Below are 21866 nucleotides of genomic sequence, written 5' to 3'. Positions count from 1 at the left end.
ATGACTACAAAGGGTCTTGGGCACAAACACTTGGAGACAGCGCACTGCTTATGGTCATGGGAAGCACCAAAGCAAACAAGACTCTGGTTGTGATGTTCTTTAAGGGGAATCTGCCTTCCACAATAACATTTCCCCTTCCTGGATAACATGAACACAAATACCAAAAAAGAGAAAACAGGTGAATAAAAAAACACAGGGTGTTCATTTGAAAATGGCTTGGTAATCAGCACAGCAGAAGGGCATTCAGATCAATGATGTTTGGCATTGGCATTTAGACTGGTGGCAAAGTAGTTCTGAATGTTTGCATACGCAGGTCATCTTTATGCTCTATGCCTTGTGCAGGGAGCGAGCACATGTGTGATGAACATTGCTACTGCTACTGTACTGATGTACAATTTCACAGTGGAGTACATAATCCTCAAAAAAATTCTGAAAGGTAATAGAAATTACAGTTGCCTGAGTAAACTTATAATAGTAGATACCTAATTGATCTCTGCTGCGGTAGATTAAACTATGTAGCTTACATTCTTTTAAGGATAGGACAGACAGCACCTTCCACACACCCAAACCATTAGACAGCTCAAGCTGAACTGAATAAAAAAAAAAAAACAAGTTTGGGTGCCAAGTCCTTCAGAGCTTTCCTGGTGCCAGGGCACTCCTCTGTGGGTTCTAGTCAGATGAGTTCTTTCTGGGGAAAAATCTTTCACATTTAATAATTTATTATCTGAATTTATGCTAGGAAAATGGGTTTTTGAGGATAGTCATGCAACTTAACTGTATTTTAAATGGGAGTGTACTTTTGTTCTTGTCAGCTTAAAAGTTGTTTTTTTTTCCACAGAGAAATTGTACTTAATTTACTTTTTGGAAAAGGCAAAGTACATTGAAGTGATTTTTACTGTGTTTTGACTGGGAAAACGTGACTTTCAAGGACATTTTTTTTATTTTTACTGGCTTGTGCTGCTTAGTTTCCCCTGGAAAGAAGTACCATTTTTTGGTTTGACTATGGAACAATCTACTGCCCCACAGTCAGTCCTTCTTCCAACCATAAAAAGAAAAAGTTAACAACCTTTGTCACTACAACAGGCTAATAATTTACCTCAGTCCCAGGTGGTCAACCCTGCTGTGGAAAAAGCTGGTGGTTCCTCAGATGAATCATCTGTCCCCCTCAGATCTCTCTGGTGTTGTCCATACAGCTACTCTGGACTGGGGGTTAACCATCTCCTATGCGGCTGTTGGGGTCTCCTCATTGGGCAAGGTAGAGTCATTGTTGTCAGTCTTGGAAGAAGGATTAGGGAGGGTGCTCCTGCTTAGGCAGGATATTGTGCTCATCCCCTGGGGAAGCTGTTGCTGCTATGAATGAACCTATTTGCCCCAATCTTCCTGTCAAAAGAAGCAGAAAACTAAACATTTATTTTCTTCTGTACCAGTTCCTCTGGACAGGAGTAATTTTTATTAGGTCTGGCTCAGGGTCTAGTATGGACTTATTGCCCCTTCTTTAACATGGTTTCTGGTAAAAGAAAGATTCTTCTTTTCCTGAAAATATTCAATATTCTGAATCTGTAGGGGAATGTGACGGGACCGATGCAGGTTTTTGGCCTCAGAAGATCATGGTATCTGACTATCCCTGTGAGGGTGATTCTTTCTCTGAGACTATTTCCACAATGTGCCAGTACTTTCAGTGAGAGAACATGGAGGGTTTCTCACTTCGTCAGAAAATATTATGAGTTGTCAGAAATGGAATTCCCAGAACCTTCACCCATTTTGCCCAGTTCTATCAGCATTGGAAGATGTGCTTGTCAAAGCTTGTGGTTTCTCTGACTGACAGCCAGTTGTGCCTATGAAAGCAGACAGAATGTACAAAGTTCCTCAGTGTTTCAAATTTTTGTATACTCATCCCAGACTTGACCCTGCAGCTGCTGCTAAACATTAAATCCTTTCCCGTCAGATAAGGATGGTTAAACAATCATTGTGGGGGGGGGGGGGGGGGGGTGTATGCTTCTGCAACTTAAATTTTTTTATAATTTTGAATTGTCAGGCTCATAGGTTAAAGTTTATTATGGCTAACTGTGAAAGTATGAGGAAAGTTTTATCTGCAGTTCCCCCAGTGAGGAAAAAAATGGCTGTGGTTCTTCCACTTCTCAGGTCACTCACTACTCGTTGTTTAAAGTGTATATATTAATCTATAGATAATGCATCCAGACCTGTTCCAAGATACTGCTTTAATGAGGTTTTGCCTGGCTGCGTTCTCAGAAACTCGCAGAATACGTAAACAGTGAGATTTTGAATTCTCCTTTGGATAGTGATTTAGTTGTTGGGGTCTACGTTATATGTTCGAATAGTAACAACATCGACTCACCTTTAATAAACACGAAAATGTCAAACCTGCAGTTCATCAAATGGTCAAATCACCGATTTCTTTCCAAGGGAAAGAAATCTGTAAGCCAACAACAAACACCACATAAAAATAAACACTTTTAAGTGGGGGGCTTCGACCCCAACTAAATATTCTAACTCTGAGATTGCACTACAGTCAGGCAGCGGGCATATGTAACAGAACAGCCAACTGATTTCTTTCCCTTGGAAAGAAATTGGTGATTTGGCCGTTTGATTAACTGCAGGTTTGACATTTCCGTGTCGATTAAAGGTGAGTTGACGTTTTTACTATTTAATCAAATAATATACACCCTCGTTGTTGGGCCCTCTACTGCAGAGGTTATCAAAAACTTGTCAAAAATGTAATGAGAGAGGTAATCTGATTCAGGGAGACGCTCAGATTTTTCAGCCCCTTCTCTAACATTTTCAATGGATTTTTTGTTCCCTCATCCAATTTTGGCAAAAAACTAAATAATCAGTCTCAGCAGAATGGCAGCAAGCAGATTTTTAAAAAGCAATGGTAGGGAGGTTTTAAAAAGAAAGCAGGAAATCCCCAGAACAAAGGGCAGTTAAATAAGATAGAATGCCAAATGTAAGGGACTTTTGTCCCACCCTGGTAGTCCCTCTTAACCCTTCTAGAAGTCTAAATCTTAATTTCTTTCTTTAGCAATACAATGTTTCAGACAAATGGGTTTTAAAACTAATTCAGCATGGTTACAGATGGCAATGGGAAGAAATTCCTCCTTTCCATGGAATCATTCTGCATCCAGACCACACCTGTATGTTTCCCCTACCCTACAACACATGCCATCTTAGGGGTTAATAGAAATGGTTTCTCCTTTCCAGTTGGGAAGGGGATTAGATTCAAGAATGTTTCTATGTCAAAGAAAGAAAATTCCTGGAGACCAGTTCTGGAGTTATCTTTGCTAAACCAGTATGTGATAGCGCCCAAGTTCAAAAAACATGCACTTCACAACCTATTACCCCTACTTCCTCATTTGAGGTTTTGGTAACCTTAGATTTAAAAGTTGCTTATCATCACATTCTTTGTCATCCAGATTTCAGGTGTTTCTTAAGATTGTGTGCGTCTGGATCACATTATCAATTCTATGCCTCACCATCTGGGCCATCCACTGCTCCAAGACTATTCACAAAGCACCTATCTCCTTCCATAGCCCATTGCAGGCTATAGTGTATCCACATATTTTTTTTTTTCAAAATTTAGATGACTTGCTTACCTTTACTGAGTATTTTTCAATGTGTCTGGAATTTCTAACTTGGGTGACAGATCTCTGACATAGACTGGGATTCCAAGAAAACTTTCAAAGGTATTTTTGACTCCATCACACAGGATTGTGTGTCCTAGGGTGTTTGATCAACAGGAAAAAAATACAACTATAGTTAAATTTATTCTAAGCATCTTCCACTCAGACATTGGTTACTGCAAGACAATACCATAGGATTCTGGGTCTCATGGCATCTACAATTCTTATGATACCTCTTGCAAGACTCCACATGTGAAATATACAATGGTATCTGAAGTCTCTTTGGTCCTAGCACCAATTATCTTTTTAAATTCTAGTTTAGGGATTTGTGAGGAAAATAAAATCACTCAGTGGAGACATCAAATACCCTTGAACCCAGGTCCCACTTCTTCCCTCCTGCTCCAAAGAAGTTATTCACCACTGATGCCTTAGCTTGGGGAGCAGTGTCAAAGGGGATAAAAGTGCAAGGCATCTGGGACAACAAAGAAAAACCCAAGCATGAACCTGAGAGAAGCTTAACCTTACCAAGGCACTGAACTCTATGAATCACCAAGTTGTTATAAACAATACCACAGTGATGTGGTACATCAACAAGTAAGTGTGAAACCAGGGCTTATCCCCTATGCAGACTAGCCATGTTAATATGGGAGAGCAGACTAGCCATGTTAGTATGGGAGCGCAGACTAGCCATGTTAATATGGGAGAACAGACTAGCCATGTTAGTATGGGAGAGCAAACTGTGTTTCACGTAAAATAAAGTGAATGAAAGCGCTAAAACTTTGGTGTCCGTACTTCTTTAGCTACATTGGATTATTCCTGTGTCTCTTTATTCTGTGTTGCAAACAAGCTGAGCAGGAAAAAGGCAGACCCTCATAAATGAAAACTAGATCAGGGTGTCTTTCAAGATTTATTCCATCTGTTGGAGTTACTCAAGTAGACCATTTTCCCTCTTTGAACAAACAACTGGCAAAAATCTGCTCCAGGACTCCATGCAAGAAGGCTTGGAAGACAGATGCCTTTTCTTTTCTGTGGACAGGAATGCTCCTGTATTCCTTTCCACCCATATCCAAGACACTTCTGAAGATTCGGAAGGAATCTCTCAAGATCAGTTTGGTAACTCCCTTCTGGCCCAGGTAACAAGTTCTTCACCTTTCTTTTGAAACTGGCCAGGGGCAATTACCACATGCTTTCTCTAAAACTGTATCTACTCACACAAGAACAGGGGGTGTCTGATGCATCATGATCGCAAAACACTTCAACTGACTGCCTAAATGATAGGATCTTAGTTCACTTTAGGCACCTGTTTACTGAGGACGCGTAGCAAGTACTAATGGAGGCAAGAAAGCCTGCCACTAAAAAATCATATATAAGCAAATAGAAAAGGTTTTCTAGTTGCTGCCATCAAAATAACCAGCACACATTCAGGGTTACTGTTTTTTTGGTATGCAATATTTGTTCATAGGTGTTTACTAGGCCAATGACCAAAAGGGCCTTTTTAAACCTAGCCAAGCATCACAAACCTCTGACAAGTGCTGGTACCCTTGATAAGTCTAAGCAGGGGCATGGGAGGTGAAATGTTTACAAGCAAAGTCCTGGAAGATTAACTATTTACAGGCTGCCTGTATCCATTACAGACATAGTTGTCAAACCAGGGATGAATTTCCTGTCCTCCATCTAATTGTCCAAGTAACACGAATTGGATTAGGGAGGAACTCTGCTCGATATAGATGGGGAGCCACTTCCAGAGAAGGGGTAGTCTCTGGGAGACATACCTGTCTACCCAACATGTCCTACTTATATCATAGGCAAGGTTTAAGTCTTTAAAATGGGTAATTCTAGTGCTGTTTATTTTGCGGATATTCACGAGGTCCATCAGGAGTGGGTTCTGCAAGCAAGGCAAAGCTCTCCCCTCAAAAGCCTGTATGAGACGGGATACATGGATAGGCCCTCGAAGCAGTCTGCATGGGACATGTTTCATACCTCCCGTATGCTTTTAGTGAAGAACCTCTATGGACATTCCAATTGTTTGACATGCCTGGTTAGGTATATACCAAAGTGGGCAATGTACTCCATGACAGGTCTGATGAATGCCAAATACAGTGGAACAGTGACTTCCTTGGATCTAGATGCTATACATTTGTTTATAAGTCGCACAGCATAGAATGATTTTTTTTCACTACCATAGACAAGTAATGGTCAAAGGTTAGAATATTGCCAGTGTGTGTGTGCGTGCCCAAATCCCTAACTACTGGGTCAACTCTTTGGGGTGTGTTGTCAATATGATACATATCAGGCATGGATGACCTCCAGAAGGATATTATGCATTGGCATTTAGATTTAGTCCATGGCTCTGACACCAGTTTTTTGTCTGAATCAGCCCATCCTGGAGAACATTTGTGTTGGTCGGTGACTCAATGACAGCTCCTAATATGCAATCAGCAAATTTAATCAGCCAGAAGCCTTTGACATTACCCTTGACTTCAGAGAAACAAATTCCAAAAAGGAGTGGTCCCAAGACCAATCTTTAAGGGACTCAGCTTGTAACTGGCTTCTCTGTAGAGGTGGACTCCCCAATTCTAACTTCTTGGGTACTGTCTGTTAGCAAGCTAGCTATCCACCATGTGACATAAGGGTTTCTACCTAACCTCTTAAGTTTGTCAACAGTGCCCAAGTGGGATATTTTATCAAATGCCTTGCCCAGGTCAAGGTAGGCAGTGTGGACCATTTTGCCCTCATCCATACCTCTCAACTTTACAGATTTCTGCAGAATGTCCAGATCTTTGCCTCATATTTTTGGTGTGTTTCTCATAACATTGTGGCTTTCTGGCAAATCATTGAGGGTTGAAGTCATAAAATAATGACAGACATTTGTGTTTCAGACTTCATAACCTTCAGAAAATTCATACTAATGCAAAACCTGTTATTCTATCAACTAAATTTGTAAGAGCAATATTTTAAAAAAGTGTTCCTATTTTAGCCCTTTGTCCCCCCATTACTTATGGCTTTGTCCAGATTTCTTGCTCTAAGAGGTTGAGAGGTATGCCTCATCCACTGCTTTGGTGACCCTCTCAAAGAAGTCCAGCAGGTTGAGCAGGAATGACCTGCCCTTGATGAAACCAAACTAGGTTCAGTCCAGTGTCTGGAGGTTTCCTGTGTCATTACTGATCATTTCCATGATAATTGTTTCCATGGTTTTACATACAAGACTAGTGAGACTTATGGTTCTGCAGTTTCCAGGGTCTGTAGAAGGTCCACCTTTGTGCAGAGGGATAACTGTTGCTGTTCTCCATCCATAAGACATGAAACCTGTTTGGAGGCAACAATTAAATAGCAATTCTAGAGGGCTGACAGGTCATATTTCATGCTATTTAGAAGGCATCCCGGGATACTGTCTGGGCCCATTGATGCAGTGTTCTTGGTCTTAGACAGAGCATTAAGGACCTGTTCCCTAGTGATAGCAGGGGGAGTTACATTTGATGGTGTTTCCTGAGGGAAGGGTGAGAAGAACCTGGAGCTGAATTTGTTGGCCAGTAGGTTTGCTATATCTTCTGGCTCAGTATAGGTGGTTTCATTTATAACGTGTGAGTTACATTCCTATGGCATGTCTTACTCTTCTATTAAGGTTCATTTGTAGGCCATTTCAGTATGTCTGCTCATGGATCCTTCTCTTTCAATGCATTTTCATGTCTAATTGTTTTAGAAAAGGGTATTACACAAGAGGCCTCCAAGAAAACCAGTGGCTCTGCCTTCAGATCTTAATTGTTTTGTAAGAGAAGCTAGCGGTTGCTCCACTTGAACCAGCTCATCAGACTAACTTGAGGTTCTTAACATGAAAAACAGTTTTACTGACTGCACTGATCTCTGGAAGAAGACTATGGTCAGATGCATTGATAACTTTTACCTTGACTTTTTCTGTTTTAAGAAAAAGCTGAGTATGAGGCTTCTCAAGAAGAGCAGTTTCAAAAATAATAGAATTAGAAGACATGGCAGATATAGAAAACCTGAGATTTTCTGCTGTACCATAGAAACTGGAAGGAACAGACTGTATTAATTTTATGAAAGCACAACTAAGCAACTGGACTGATGCTCCACAGCAGGACTTGTTAATTGAAAGGGCACATCACGTGTATGTTCTAAACCTGGCCATGAGAAAGCAACCAAGACCTATATTAAAGTAAAGAGGAAATCCTGGCAAGAGAGAGATTTCTACGCTTACACAACTATAACAGAAAGACGAAGTATTAAAATTGGAGACAGCAGAGCATTTGTAGAAATTGGTTACTCACTGTAAATCAGGCAGAAGAGAAGAAGATTTATTTATAACAATCAGGGAATGTTGAGAGGCAGGTGTGATATTCAAGCTGCTGTGCTACTATATCCAGTTGTCTTCCAGAGTATTTACTCCTGGAGGACCAAATACATTTTTAATGCAGCACAGGCTAGGGAAGAAACAAAAAAAATGATAATAAAGAGTGAGCCAGAAAGCAGAAGGGGACACTGCTTCTCATTCTTCTGACAATAAAGGTCATAGGGAGACTTTGCCAGTGAAACATTTTCCAATGTTTCAAAGGAAAATGTTTGAGAGAGAAAAAAGGCACAGGAATTGACTACAAGAATCAGGAGTACCTTGGACTTGAACCAGAGTCTGGTGTAGGGAGATAGAGATGAACATGAAGAAGACCAGCAACAATGTAATAAGTAAATAAATGGGAGACTATAACACATCAATCACATTTGTGAAATATGGCTTTGCAAGAAAATGTGGCTGAAGACTGGACTTTTGTTGACTTTGTTAAACTTGTGGGTGGACTGTAAAGCATATACCCCACTTTATATCAATGTTTAGAAGAACACTAAAAAGGGAAAAACTAGAAATAAAGCAATTTTTGTTCTTATTAGCATTTTTATAAAATATTTCATGATATAAACTGCATGTTATATACTGTATAGTAAAGCAGTTTTGTGTAGTCTGTAGTCATGGGTATTTTAACTATGGGGGTATTTTCAGTGACTGCTGTATGTGTTAAAGATATTAAAGTAAATAAGTACTTTTTGGTGTAAGAAATATGGGCTTTACAGTATAGCAAGATAAGGAGGGTTGGGCAAAATCAAGTTTAATGTTAATATGCTGTAATTTTAGGCTGCTGGTGTGGAAGTGGTGTGTACAAGTGCACCGATTATGTTATATGTACAATTTCAATATTTTCTCTTATTTTTGCAGGGTGAGAGTCTAGGTTAATGCCCTTGGCTTAAGGTATAAAAAAGTGTTGTTTTTTTTTTCTAAGCACGAAATCTTGATAAAATGATGAAAGCTATGAAATGTTTTAATTATCTTGCATCTTCAAAGACTTAAGCTTGTTTTTCTCCATTAGCAAATATTCGGTGGGACTCAAAGTCTGCACATTTGTTTCTGAAATTTACAAAGATTCATCGACTACTGTTACATAGAAAAGAGTTACCTGCATGTGCAAGCAACTACTCATGAGAGTTCTTAGCATTCTTTGTTGAGGGAAATGCAAAATTTAAAGGTACAATAGCAAGCAATTTAAAACTTTTATTTTGAACTGAACTATGGGAAGTTAATAAAAAACAGACTCCCTACCAGCCTTAATAAATTAATGCATTTAATACAACAGTGTACAATTTACTTTTACAGCCACTGCACCTTTTCTTAGGGCAAAAAGTTATTTTTTTCTGAAAGCATACAAGCTGCTTTCAGTATGGGAGGGGGGGACACAGATAGAGCAATCAATGTATTTGGGAACACAGGTTGTAGCATGCTCTTTAGCATGGGTAACCTTAATTTTAAGTTAAGCAATGCCTGTGGGTACAGCAGTCAATCTGGGGCAACTGCTCCTATCTGGAGCATTAAACTTCATTTTTTGAAGAGGTACATTATTTTGTGCATTTGTTCTAAGTTAATAGGGCTGGAGGTGTTCTGAAAATATATTTAATTTTTCTTTAAGGGTTTTCATTAAAATAAAAAGTCTTGAAAAATTTGACATAAGTTGAAATGGGGATAAATCTGTATATAAAAGATAAGTCTGTCAAACAGTGTGCTCATGTAACACAAAAGCAGAAAAACAATGAAAGGATTTCAGGATGGATATTCAATAAAATATCAGGGACAAAGTAAAAGAGGGGTAATTACACTAACTACTAGAGGGACTCCAATAATGATAGACATGGGGAAAGATGATAATGGTAGATTTGTGGTAATAAGGGGCTATTTGCAAGGGAGGAGGATAAAGAATTATATTAAGAAATGCAGAGTGCAAACAGCAATGCTGCAGGAGACGCATTTGTAAAGAAACGAACATGTGAATTTGACAAAGAAAGGATTTCAAGATGGATATTCATCAGAATATCAGGGACAAAGGAAAATGGGAGAATTAAACTAAATTACAAGATGGGTTTCAATAGTGATAGAAGAGTGGAAAAAGACAATACTGGTGGATCTGTGGTAGTAAGGGGCTACTGGCAAGGAAAGAGTTTTATGCAGGTCTGTGTTTTATATTTCACCAAAAACTGCTATTATGAAGCTTAGGAGATTTTTGAGATTAAATATTCAGTTTTCTTCAGGGAATATTACTTAGAGATGGGGACTGGAACGTGATTTGAAATAATGAGTATGTATCAGGTGGACCTAGAAAGAAAAATATAACAAAAGAGGGGATAAAAATTTATGAAAATCCTTGGTATGGTAGCTGTAGGAACTTGGACAGAATTTACATATTATTCCCCAAGGTGTAATAACCAGGCTAGATTAGACAGAAGTTATATTTCACAGGAACATTTGCATTTAATTGAAAGCATCCAGTAACAGTTACTATTTCAGATCAAGCACCAATAAAAACGAAGATAAAATGCATGACAATGAAGTAAAAATGAGGTACTGGCACCTTCCCACCTATCTGTTAGAAGGAGGGGAATTTAAGGAATGGGCAGTGGAAATTATCCGAGTTACTGCAGGAGATAGAAATATCTAAAAAAGTTATAGCTTGTGATTGGGATACAACTAAAATGGGATTTATAAACAGGGTAGAAATAAAAGAGAAAGAGATATGGTTAAGTTGTAATAGGAATTACTTATAGGGGCCGACAAAGGTTAAAGTATTGCAAAATAAGAGAAATCTCTCAGAACAGGAACAAATGCAGACTAAAGCAAAAATAAGGGCATATCTGGATAATATGCGTGAGTTTAGGAAGATTACTATTAAGCAACTATTTTTTGATAACTCCAGAGCAAAATAACCCTTTCAGGTCAATGGCCTAGGCAACAGAAATTAGAAAGGGCTGTTGTAAATTCTTAAGCGTATAGCAAGAAAAATATCTCTAACACATTTACAGGATTTCTGGTTATTTCAGTACAAAGTAGGCAAATGTGAAAATTAAAGAGCACAAATGGAATTATTTATGGAAGACTTCCTTATGCCAAGGTTAGAGGTAGATGAGGCTCAATAATCAACAGTTAAAGATACGAGGAGATGTGATAAAATGGTAATGTATAATCAATCTTCATGAAAATTTCCAGGAACACATGGTACTCCTGTAAAAGTTTAGAAATTAGAAGGGAAAAAAATAAAGTTCTGGAAGATTCTGCTTAAAAGTATTTTAAAATGAGGGGAAGCACCAACACCTTGGAAGAAAGCTGTGGTGGCTGCTTTACCCAAGGATGGTAAAGCCACATCAGAACCATCCTTCATACAGACCCTTGTCAATTTTAAACTATGGTTATAAATTGCTTATATCTAATACAAGCTAACAGAATGGCAAAGGAGTTGCCAAAATTGATAGATATGGATCAGTGTATTTTTGCAAAGGGGAGGCACACATTTGGCAGCATTAACAGAACAATGATGATCTAGATGGAAGCAGAATGCAAGAAAATACCACTGTTGTTGTTGGGTCTTGATGCAGAGAAGGCATTCAACAGAGTAAGCTGTGATTTTATGAGGAGGGCAATGGAAGTACTCACTCCCTGATACAATAATATGGCTAATCAGAAGGACATATGAAGGCTCAGAGGCAAGAAGTAAAGTGGGAATGTTCCTCTCTGATAATTTGTTTGAACCATCAGCGGTGACTTTTCTCCTTTATTTGCTTTAAATTTAGATCCACTGGCAAAGAAAATATGAGACTCAGAAATGCAAGAATATAGGTGGTTTGGTAATAAAGAAAAGTTGGCTTTATTTGCAGACGATATTACTTTGTACCTGATAATTTAGAAATGGACATTAGTGTTGTGGAACATTTTTTTTAAACACACCTTTACTGAATTATCACTTGTGGCATGGACAGTTTCACATTTATATAAAAGTAATCAAACTATATTAACAAATATTAATAGTGTTGTGGAACATTTTGAGACTGTTTCAAATTGTTTATATTCTTTAATTTTAAATCCCAAAAACAATGGCTATAGCCATAAATTTATGTACCCACACACAAATTATTAGGCTTCTGTTACGGCAGTTACAAATATGTGGGAAGAGACTAAACAAAAGATAATACTAACACCAAGAAACTGGAAGGTCTTACTTATGGATATTGATAGTAAGATATAAGTACTGAAATGTTTTTAGTCCCTTTAACTTTATATATGAGTCAGGCATATTTCTATCAACCACAAGAGAAGTTTTCAACAATACTTACTAAAACGTTGAAGACATTTATCTGGGAGGGAAGACAGCAAGAGATAAGTGGAATAAGTTGAATCTTCCAATACAAGGTGGTTTAGGATTACCTGATTTGAATGGATATTTTAGAGCTGCACAGGTAAGGCTTATATACATAATACAAGCAGAAGGTTATAATTAAAAATGTAAAGGGATGAACAAGAAGTGTGTGTGTGTGTGTGTGGGGGGGGGGGGGTACAAGAAAGAGTGCGATTTTGGATGCAGATCCTCAAGGAGAATAACAACAACCATACAGAATATTATACTCATAAAGCATATTTTAAGAACTAAACCAACACGAGAATGGAGAAAACGGGTTTAGCTAGCGAGGATGACTGATGCATGTAGGCGTATAGAAAATAGGCAATGAGGGGCTGGAATTTAGTGGAGAAAACTGGCAAAGGGACCAATGTTTTTGGCATAAATAACAAAAGCAGGAAATGTAACAGAGTGGGATGAGGCCAAAAAGACCTTTGGACTGCAAGCTAGAGACTGCCTTCCCTACCAGGATATTAGAGTACAGGCAAAGAGAAAGGGATAGGGGAATTTTAAATACTATGTTTAAAGGCACAAAACGTGCTTTTCTTTTCAAACAAAAAGTGTTTTTAAAAACATATAAAGTTTTAAATATGCCTTCCAAACACAAAAGACTAAATGTAGTAAGCAGCATTTACAGCATTAATATTCATAGGAGGGCAAGGAGCGGTTATGTCATTCCAGGTTCCAGCTCTAATACTGCTGGATTAGTGTAGGTAAATAAATGCAAATTAGTGACGTGATTGCCAAACCGTTAAATTAACATCACTAACAGTAACAGTATTAGCATTCGGTGATCGGAAGCAATATTTTAAAAACTGTTTTGTTAATTCATGTGTGTAAAGCAAGCTTTTTTTTTTGTATAAAAATGTATTAAATACATAATGATGCATGCAAACACTTTTTTATACAAAAAAGATTTTGTACCTTCAGACATGATTTTTACGTTAAAGAACTGTAGTAGAATTTAGAACCGAAGCTGCTTTTAAAAAGGGATAATTCTATGTATAAGAATGCATCAGAGCAGGTTAGAAAAGACTGTGAAGAGAAACCGGAAAAGCAGTTTTAAGAGAACAATAGGACAACAAATGTATGGTTTAGGATTTTTTCTTGGAATTGTTTTGTTTAGGTGTTTTTATACACTGAGCAGACTTCAAAGAATTTTTCCTCAAATTATTTTTCCTCGGGTAGAGGACAGTAAATGTTGGAGGTGTGATGGGGACAGGGTTGCCAGATTTCCGACTGGCCAGGTAGGGACAAAAAATGTCTTCCACAGTAAGTGAAGACTAAAATCAAAATGGGCCAATCAAAAATAAACACGGAGCTACTTCTGTTTAATGCGAAACATCACAGTTCTGCATTAAACAGAAGTAGCTCTGTTTTGAGATTTTTTGATTGGCCCATATGCCAGTATACAGGCCAATCAAAAATTGCTAAACACGGAGCTACTTTTGTTTAATGCGGAACATCTCCGTCCCGTATTAAACAGAAGTAGCCCTGTTTTTGCAATTTTTTTGATTGGCCCGTATACCAGTATACGGGCCAATAAAAAAATCGCTAAACACGGAGCTACTTCTGTTTAATGTGGAACTGCAATGTTCCGCATTAAACACAAGAAGCCCCGTGTTTAGCGATTCTTGATTGGCCCGTATGCCGGTATACGGGCCAATCAAAAAACAAAAAAAACAAAGTGGAGGCTGCCCTGGATTTAAACTGGCAGTGCGGGACTCGGGATCAGGCTGCAGATCCTGGGACAGTCCCGCCCAAATAGGGACGTCTGGCAACCCTGGATGGGGAAGAAAGAATAACTGGGAACATATGTTTTGAGAGTATAATGAGCTGGCAGATAAAAATTCCCTAGCGAGTTCTCTGTCAGAAATATTGGGTAAACAAATGGCTGTAACTAAGGACATATTTTTTTTGAGCTGGGACACAGGATCTGAGTTGCTTAGTCATAGTAAGGCCTTAAGTTTAACTCTGTTAGCTGCCAAAAAACAATTACCAGAAAATGGAAATCAAAGTCTAAAAGAACTGTATTTGAAGTACTGAATATTATAAAAGAGATCAAAGAACTAGAGAAGGGATCTTTAGAAAAGGGAAGGTGCAAATTGCATAGAAATAAATTAAAATTGTGGGAACAATACATGCAGGACAATGTTCAGGAGGAGTGACATTTAAGGGAACGCAGGAAATTTAGCCTTCTATGTAATGTTGGACTGATAATTACAAAGAAAGAAAATATATGTGATGTACAATATATGTAAATGGAAAACTGTTAATATGTTTTTTCTTTTCTGTCAATGTATGTTTGCGTATGTCAAGTGATAATTCAATGAAGGTGTTAAAAATAGCTAAAAGAGTACATGATATGTACTGAGTGAGTACAAAAGAGTACATGTATTGAGTGAGTGTTTAAAGTATGCCATAGTTACATAACCGATTAGTGCTCTGGGAAGTTAGCAGAAATTTGAATTTAGTAGACCATTTACATCGCTTACCTCAGGAGGGAGTTTATTACACAGTTTTCCTATACAGATAAATGTTCGCTTTACTAAAAAAACATAGAAAGCAACCCCAAAAAAACTGGGTCAAATTTCATTTTGGAATGGTGGGCAAAATGCGTGCAAGTAGAGTGCTGGAGATACCAGACATTCTCTCCATCCTGAGATATCTACCAGTTACATCCCTGAATCATTAATTAGATACACACAATTAAATGTTTGCAAAGTGAGTAAAAACAAACATTAAAACAGGGGCAATGCTTTTCATCAAATAGAAGCTAGAATATCAAACTGCAAATGCATGAGGAGCTTTGTGTCAAGGCTGATATCATCTTATTCTTATTCAAAAGACCATCAACAACTGGCTTGAATGTTCATGTTAAAACTGTTTTACTCAAATTGAGCTTATCTTAGAAAGTAAAGAAAGTGCATATTGGAATCATTCTTTGGCAGAATACAGTCTTAAGTTACTACAGACATGTTCTCCTGGCTGTAAAACTATGTCTCAAGACAAAATCCATTTGGTAAAGCAAAAATATTCTCACAGGTGGCCATAATGGCTAGACACAGGAAATGAAACTTGTGCAGATGCATTAAGTTCAGACTCCCCTTTCTTGCTTACCTTTCAAGAACTGGTAAGTAATACCTGTCTGCTAACTTATATTTATACCTACTCAAACTTGCACTTAATAGGGTATGAGAAACCTCAATGCTGGCAGGAAAAACAGCAATTATCTGGGGAATATCAAAGAAAATAAAATTTACATGTAAAAGAAAAGAATGAACAGGTAAAACAATGTTTTACTCAGTCCAAATGAATCCATTCCATCATGTTTAAATGGCTTACCTGCAGTAATGAATGAAACAAATTCAGTAGCATTGATAGCAGTCTGCCGCTCGCCATGTTGCTGCAAGTAAGCACCGCAGAACCTGCACGCTCAGCTGACAGTGGAGGCATGCAGAAAGGCACAACTCAAATCAGCATTATGGTTGTGAGTAGGAAATGAGTTCTAAACATATCTACAATTGTAAGATATCTAACAGGAAGTTATAAAACTTACAAAGGCCACATGTCTAAATGGAATTAAAAAAGAAAATATTGTGAAACGCTAAATCTGAACCTCCCAAGGGCAACCGAGCACACACACTGCCTTATCTCGGCAGGATGCCCTTTTGTCATTAGCTTCAAAGGAATGACAGGGGGAAAAACAAACTGTGGCCTGCATCTTCTTGCAAGACCTGATGTTGAAGATATCAGAAGACTAAAATAAAAAAGTCCTTCACATTGGATTTTCACGTTACGAGAGAGAGTTTTACTAGAAATTTTCTCTAGGCAAGCAAAATAAAGAAAATGCATACTACTTGACAAAAGTGGCATTTCTAATGCAGAGTACTACACAATATAACCTAAACCCTGGGCAAATACGGCAGTGTACCTTCCAAAGTCTTTTGGAACAGACACTGCAAAAAAACATCTCCACCTGGCCTTAAATTACTTATCCTTGGCTTGGGTTGGCTTCCTAACTTCTTCAGTGAACAGTCTTTTTTTTGTTTTTGTTCTTGTACTGCGTTCTAAGTAATCTTCAAGAACTGATAATCTATGACTGCATCTTTACAGTTTTAGGTCCGACTTGAACAGACACATCACAGACAAGAGGTTGCACTTCACTTATGGCATGCAAATCATGGTGTTTCCAGTCAAGTGAAAGATTCTGTAGCACAATCTGCACTGCAATGGTAAAAATTGTGTGGTAATGTCTACAAGTGTTTAAACAGTAATAATGTCTGACTAAAAAGTAGAATAGATATATGAAAGTATTCTTTATACCCAAGCAGTGCAATTAGCATATTTACTTGACTGCACCAATGAGTTACCCTCCATAAAGACAGCAAAGCTGAAAAGGAAGGAGGAAGTATCCTACATTTTAGCACCTTTGAGAAATACAACTACCCTTGGAGATGCAGCCCTTAAAACGAAAACAGCTTTATATTCCACTACTGACGTGCAGGAGTGGCTGTACTACTTTGTGTTATCCACCAAGACTAACCGAAAGATCATTCAGTTGTCCTTTACATGTGCAGCTCCCTCCAGAGGATCAATACTATGGTAAAAAGTACAAAACTAACATTCCTAAACTGTACTGACCTGCTATCAAAAATTAAACATTAAACAAAGATAAAGGCAGCCATACCTGAAGGACTGCACTTGCAGAGGCACCTTCTGACTCTGCTCTCGCAACCTGCACACATCCTTTGAAGCCTTCCTCATCAGCTTTTCAGCTTTCAGACCTTGCTTCTTCTCTTCTCTTGACTGCTCAGCCTTGAATGAAAAAAAGACAAAAAAAATGTAGCTTTAAATCACTGTCTGAAACAGAATACTGCAGCAACTGAAAAACATGAATCAATAGGGCAATAGGTGCAAAGCAATGAACATTGGTCAAATACCACAGCAGCCAGCACACTTGTAATAATATCACGCTGCTTTTAGCTTAAGTACATTTTGGGAATGGCACTTGAATTTATTAGCAAATTATTACAAGAACATGAAAAATGGCATTGACATTCATTGAGCTTTCATACAGATGCCTACTTCGTAATGGGTTATTTCAACGAAGGACAAGTGCAGACAGGAGAAAAGAAAAAGCAGTGAATGAAGAACGCATTTTTCAGATTATGCATTACAGGGATGGTCTACAGACATTTTCTTGATAAAGAGAAAAAAATATATCTGGGAGAGCCACAAAAAATGGCATGGAAAGTCATGAAAACATAATGAATCAGTTAAAGGAGACAGCAGCCAATTATCCAACTTCAGTGTAAAGGCCACTCTGCAGGCAGACAAGTTTTACAAATAAAACTGAACATGGCAAGAACATGTCTGTTGCTTATATTGCTCTTCAACAGTACTGAGATGAGATCCGTGGCTGTCCTTGTAACCTGGCAATATCACCGTCAAGACATGTAAGACTTTTACTGCTATTTTTCAATGAACTCAAAAATGAAAAATGTGCATCTGAGATGTTTTGCTGTAATTTCCATGAGAAAGGTAAGTTCCTCATCATCTATATATAGCAATGTAGCTTCATGAGTTCGAAATTGAGGGGATACAAATACAAACTGAAATTACAGCCAAAATGTCAGGCAAAAGTCAAAAGTTTAGCAGTTTAAAGTTACTTGTATAATAACACAACCAAACAAAAACTTTAAGCAATCCAGCTTAAGCTACTGGCCTATTCTGAAATAACTAAATTAAAAATGTCCACTGATATTTAACATACAACAAAAACAGGTTTTTGTTTAATATGAAGGTCTAAATACTCTGGAATTTACAGTCCTACACTTTAATAACAATGTTATACATAAAGTCAAGAAATAAATTACAAAGCTGTAAACACGCATGTGGTCAAAAACACCAACAGTATTGTCTACAGGGCAACAGCTATACTGAAACACAGCTGATTGCAAAAGGAAATAAGTTATGTACTCACCATAACGTACCATGTGAGTTGTTCATTTCACCTTCATTCTTGACTGATGTGTTCAGAGCGGATCCCTCGGTTCCGGTACGGCCACAAGCAAAGCTAGAGGTCTTCCAGTAGCTCGAGGCCAAGCCCCTATCCCATGATGCACTGTGAATTACCTCAGATCTTGTTTGCTGTGTATACTATAACCATATATAATAGTTACTCCCCTATAGAAGGGAAGAAGAATTTGAGCAACTAGGATGAAACCAACATCTAGGTCAACTATCAGCCTGGAGGTTGTAGGAGGGAGGGACGTAAGAATGAAGGCGAGATGAACAACTCACATGGAACGTTATAGTGAGTACATAACTTCTTAATGTGAAGTTGTTCAATCTCGCCATTCATTCTTGACTGATGGGTAGCATCCCAAGCACCATCAATCTCAGGTGGCTCACGGGAGTATATTTTTAGGACTGTGGACCCAAAGGAAGCTCCGACCCTGGAGGCCTTATCAACTTTGCAATGAGTGACAAAGGTATGAGGTTTTGACCAAGTGGCTGCTGCACAAATGTTATCGAGGGGAAGTTTGGCTGAAAATGCAGAGGATGTAGAAACTGCTCTGGTTGAGTGAGCTTTAATCTTGTGTTGCAAGGGCATATTAGCAGCTGAATAGACAAAGGAGAGTTGCTTTAGCCACTGGTCTACCTTTCCTGGATTCAGAGAATGAAACAAAAAGCTGGTCTGATTTCCTGAAATCTTTTGTTCTATCCAAATAAAATCTGAGCTGTCTGTGAACATCAAGTTGGTGCAGCACATACTCTAACTTGTTGGAATGATTATGGAAGAAAACTAGTAAATCAATAACTTGGTTAATATTGGTTTCTGAACAAACTTTGGGCAAAAATGAAGGATTTGTCCTAAGTAATACTCTGTCAGCATGAAAAATCAAATAAGGAGGGCTGACAGATAAAGCCTGAAGTCTGACACTCTGCGGGCAGAAGTAATAGCTACCAGAAACATGGTTTTCCATGACAAATATTTGCAGTCACAAGATGATGCTGGTTCAAACGGAGGGAGAATTGTACGTGAAAGCATAAAATTTAGATTCCATGGAGAATAGGAAGTTTTCACAGGTGGTCTCATATGAATGTCCCCTTGAGAAAAGCTTTGGATAACTTGTGGAACATGATATTTAAACAGTCAACCCCAAGATGAAAATTAGAAACAGCAGCCAACTGAACCCGAACTGTTGCTGCTGCCGCTCCTTTGTTAAAGATCATAGTCAAGAATTCTAGTATGGATGTCATGGGGGCTTGGTAAGGATCCATATTATTTTTAAAGGCCCATATGGAAAATCTCTTCCACTTACTAAGATATAATTTTCTAGTGGAGGGCTTATGAGAAGACAAAAGGATCTGTTTTGTCTCATTGGAAAGGTTATGAAGCCTAGCTATGAGGGGAACTGGAGCAGCTGAGCTGTCCACTTCAATGACTGTAGAGAGAGATGAGGGTCCCCCGACGGATGTGTCAGAAGGTCTGGAACTGGGTCCAGAATCCAGGGATCCTCCAAGAGATGAGGTTGAAGGAATGGGAACCAAATCTGCCGAGGCCAATGAGGGGCTATAAGAATGATGGTCCTTCCCAGGGATTTTGCTTTCTGTAGAAGCTTGGGTATGAATGGTATTGGTGGAACTGCATAGAGGAGTCCCGGGGGCCAATCGTGTATGCGTGCGTCACTCGGGGCTTCTTCCAGAGGGGGAATCAGGGCAAAGTAGCTTCTGCATTTTGTGTTGATGTGATTGGCAAAAAGGTTGCAGCATTGCTGACCCCATTTGGGGAAAATCCTGTCCGCAATCTCTTTCTTGAGGGACCACTCGTGTGGCAACAAGATTGCCCTGGTTAGTTTGTCTGCTATCACGTTGGATCCTCTGGGATGTGCGCTGCCAACAGAAAGTGCTGGGAAGAAACAGCCCACTGCCAAACTCTGAGGGCTTCTCGGCAAAGAGGGGAAGATCTGGTTACCGCTTGTTTGTTCAAATACCAGACTACTGACATATTGTCTGTCTGAATCGCAATCGTTCCTAGAGGAAGAGAGTCCTGGAAATACTGCAACGCCAAAAGTACTGCTCTCATCTCTAGGATATTGATATGCAAATGCAACTCCTTATCGGTCCATGTGCCTTGGGCAGTCTTTCCCTGAAAATGCCCCCCCCCCCCCAATCTGGGAAGTGTCCGTGGTCACAATGGCTACTGGAGGGGGTAGAACAAAGGGATGTCCTATGGTGACATGAAGAGACGTCAACCACCACTGGAGGTCCTTCTTGCAGGAGCTTGTAATCAATATTGTTGTGGTCCATGGGAAGTTCCTGGTAAGACCATTGAGTGAACAACAGTCACTGAAGAATCGGCATATGCATTCTTGCTAATGGTATGGCTAGGATTGCTACTGCCATCATACCCAATACTTTCAGAACTTCTGAAGCTGGTGCTCTTTTGATACCAATGTGCTGACATGCTGCTGAAGAAGAAAGAGTCTTTCCATTGCAAGCCTTAGAGTGGTGGTTGAGGTGTCTAGCTCTGCCCCGATAAAAACGATATGCTGCGATGGTGACAAGGCAGACTTTTCTGAGTTGACTGTAATGCCTAGATGATTGCAGAGTGACAGAGTGTACTCCCTTGCCTGAATCCGTTGATGCCTGGTGGTGGCGGTAAGGAGCCAATCGTCTAGGTACAGAAACATCTGGAATTCTAGATGCCTCAGGTGAGCCATGACCACTGCCATGCATTTGGTGAACACTCTGGGAGCTGTAGTGAGACCAAAGGGCAGGGCTCGAAAATGATCACAATTGGCTCCCAGCCGGAAGTGCAGGTGATTTCTGGATTGCCTGGCCATCTTTATGTGGTAGTACGCATCCTTGAGATTTATCGAGCACATCCAATTGTCTTTCCCTAAGAAGGGGAGTATAGACTGAAGCGTGACCATCCGGAACTTCACTTTCTTTACATATTGATTGAGTCTGCTGAGGTCCAAAATGGGTCTCCAGTCCCCTGTTTTCATTGGAACCAAAAAGAATCTCGAGTAAGGTCCGGATCCTGTTTGGTCTGCTGGGACTGGCTGGATTACTCTTTTTTTCTAGCAACTTTTGGACCTCTATAGTTGCCTTTTCCCTGCAACTGGGTGGAACGTCTGGGATTCTCCTTATGGTCGGAGGGGGTGTGTCGAATGGTAAGAAGTATCCTCTGGAAATGATACTTTGCATCCAGCTGTCTTATTTTTAGCCAGGCGTCTGGGTACAAAGATAAGCGACCCCCGACTGCCTTCAGAGCAGGGCAGTCGGGCCTCCTTTCAGGATCGCAGGTAGGGTTGCCCAGAGAAGTGATCTCTGTCACCATGGTGTTACGGACCCCCCTCTGCCGCAAGAGTGGCGTCTTCCATTATTACCCCTTTCCTCTGTCCCTGGAGGGGGGGGGTTCATCACGTGTGTCCTGAAAGGCTCCTTGGGCTTTCCGGAACCATATTTTCCCTCTCCTTTGACCTTTGCGATAAGG

The 21866-nt window shown here is 39.3% G+C and overlaps 1 protein-coding gene across 1 annotated transcript in view; it reads right to left on the bottom strand.

The window, feature by feature from the left end:
- Positions 1-21866, bottom strand: part of WWC2 (WW and C2 domain containing 2) — a 1656421-nt gene that overhangs the window by 59874 nt on the left and 1574681 nt on the right. Inside the window, exon 22 of the mRNA XM_044062544.1 lies at positions 17046-17173. Within this exon, the coding sequence (XP_043918479.1) occupies positions 17046-17173 (128 nt within the window). The remainder of the gene's footprint in view (positions 1-17045; positions 17174-21866) is intronic.

Source organism: Protopterus annectens, chromosome 2.part1 (genome assembly GCF_019279795.1).
Source record: "Protopterus annectens isolate FY-2018-M chromosome 2.part1, PAN1.0, whole genome shotgun sequence".
Taxonomy (NCBI): Eukaryota; Metazoa; Chordata; order Ceratodontiformes; family Protopteridae; genus Protopterus; species Protopterus annectens.
The sequence above is the reverse complement of the archived record's forward strand: the minus strand, read 5'-3'. Positions and strand labels throughout refer to the sequence as shown.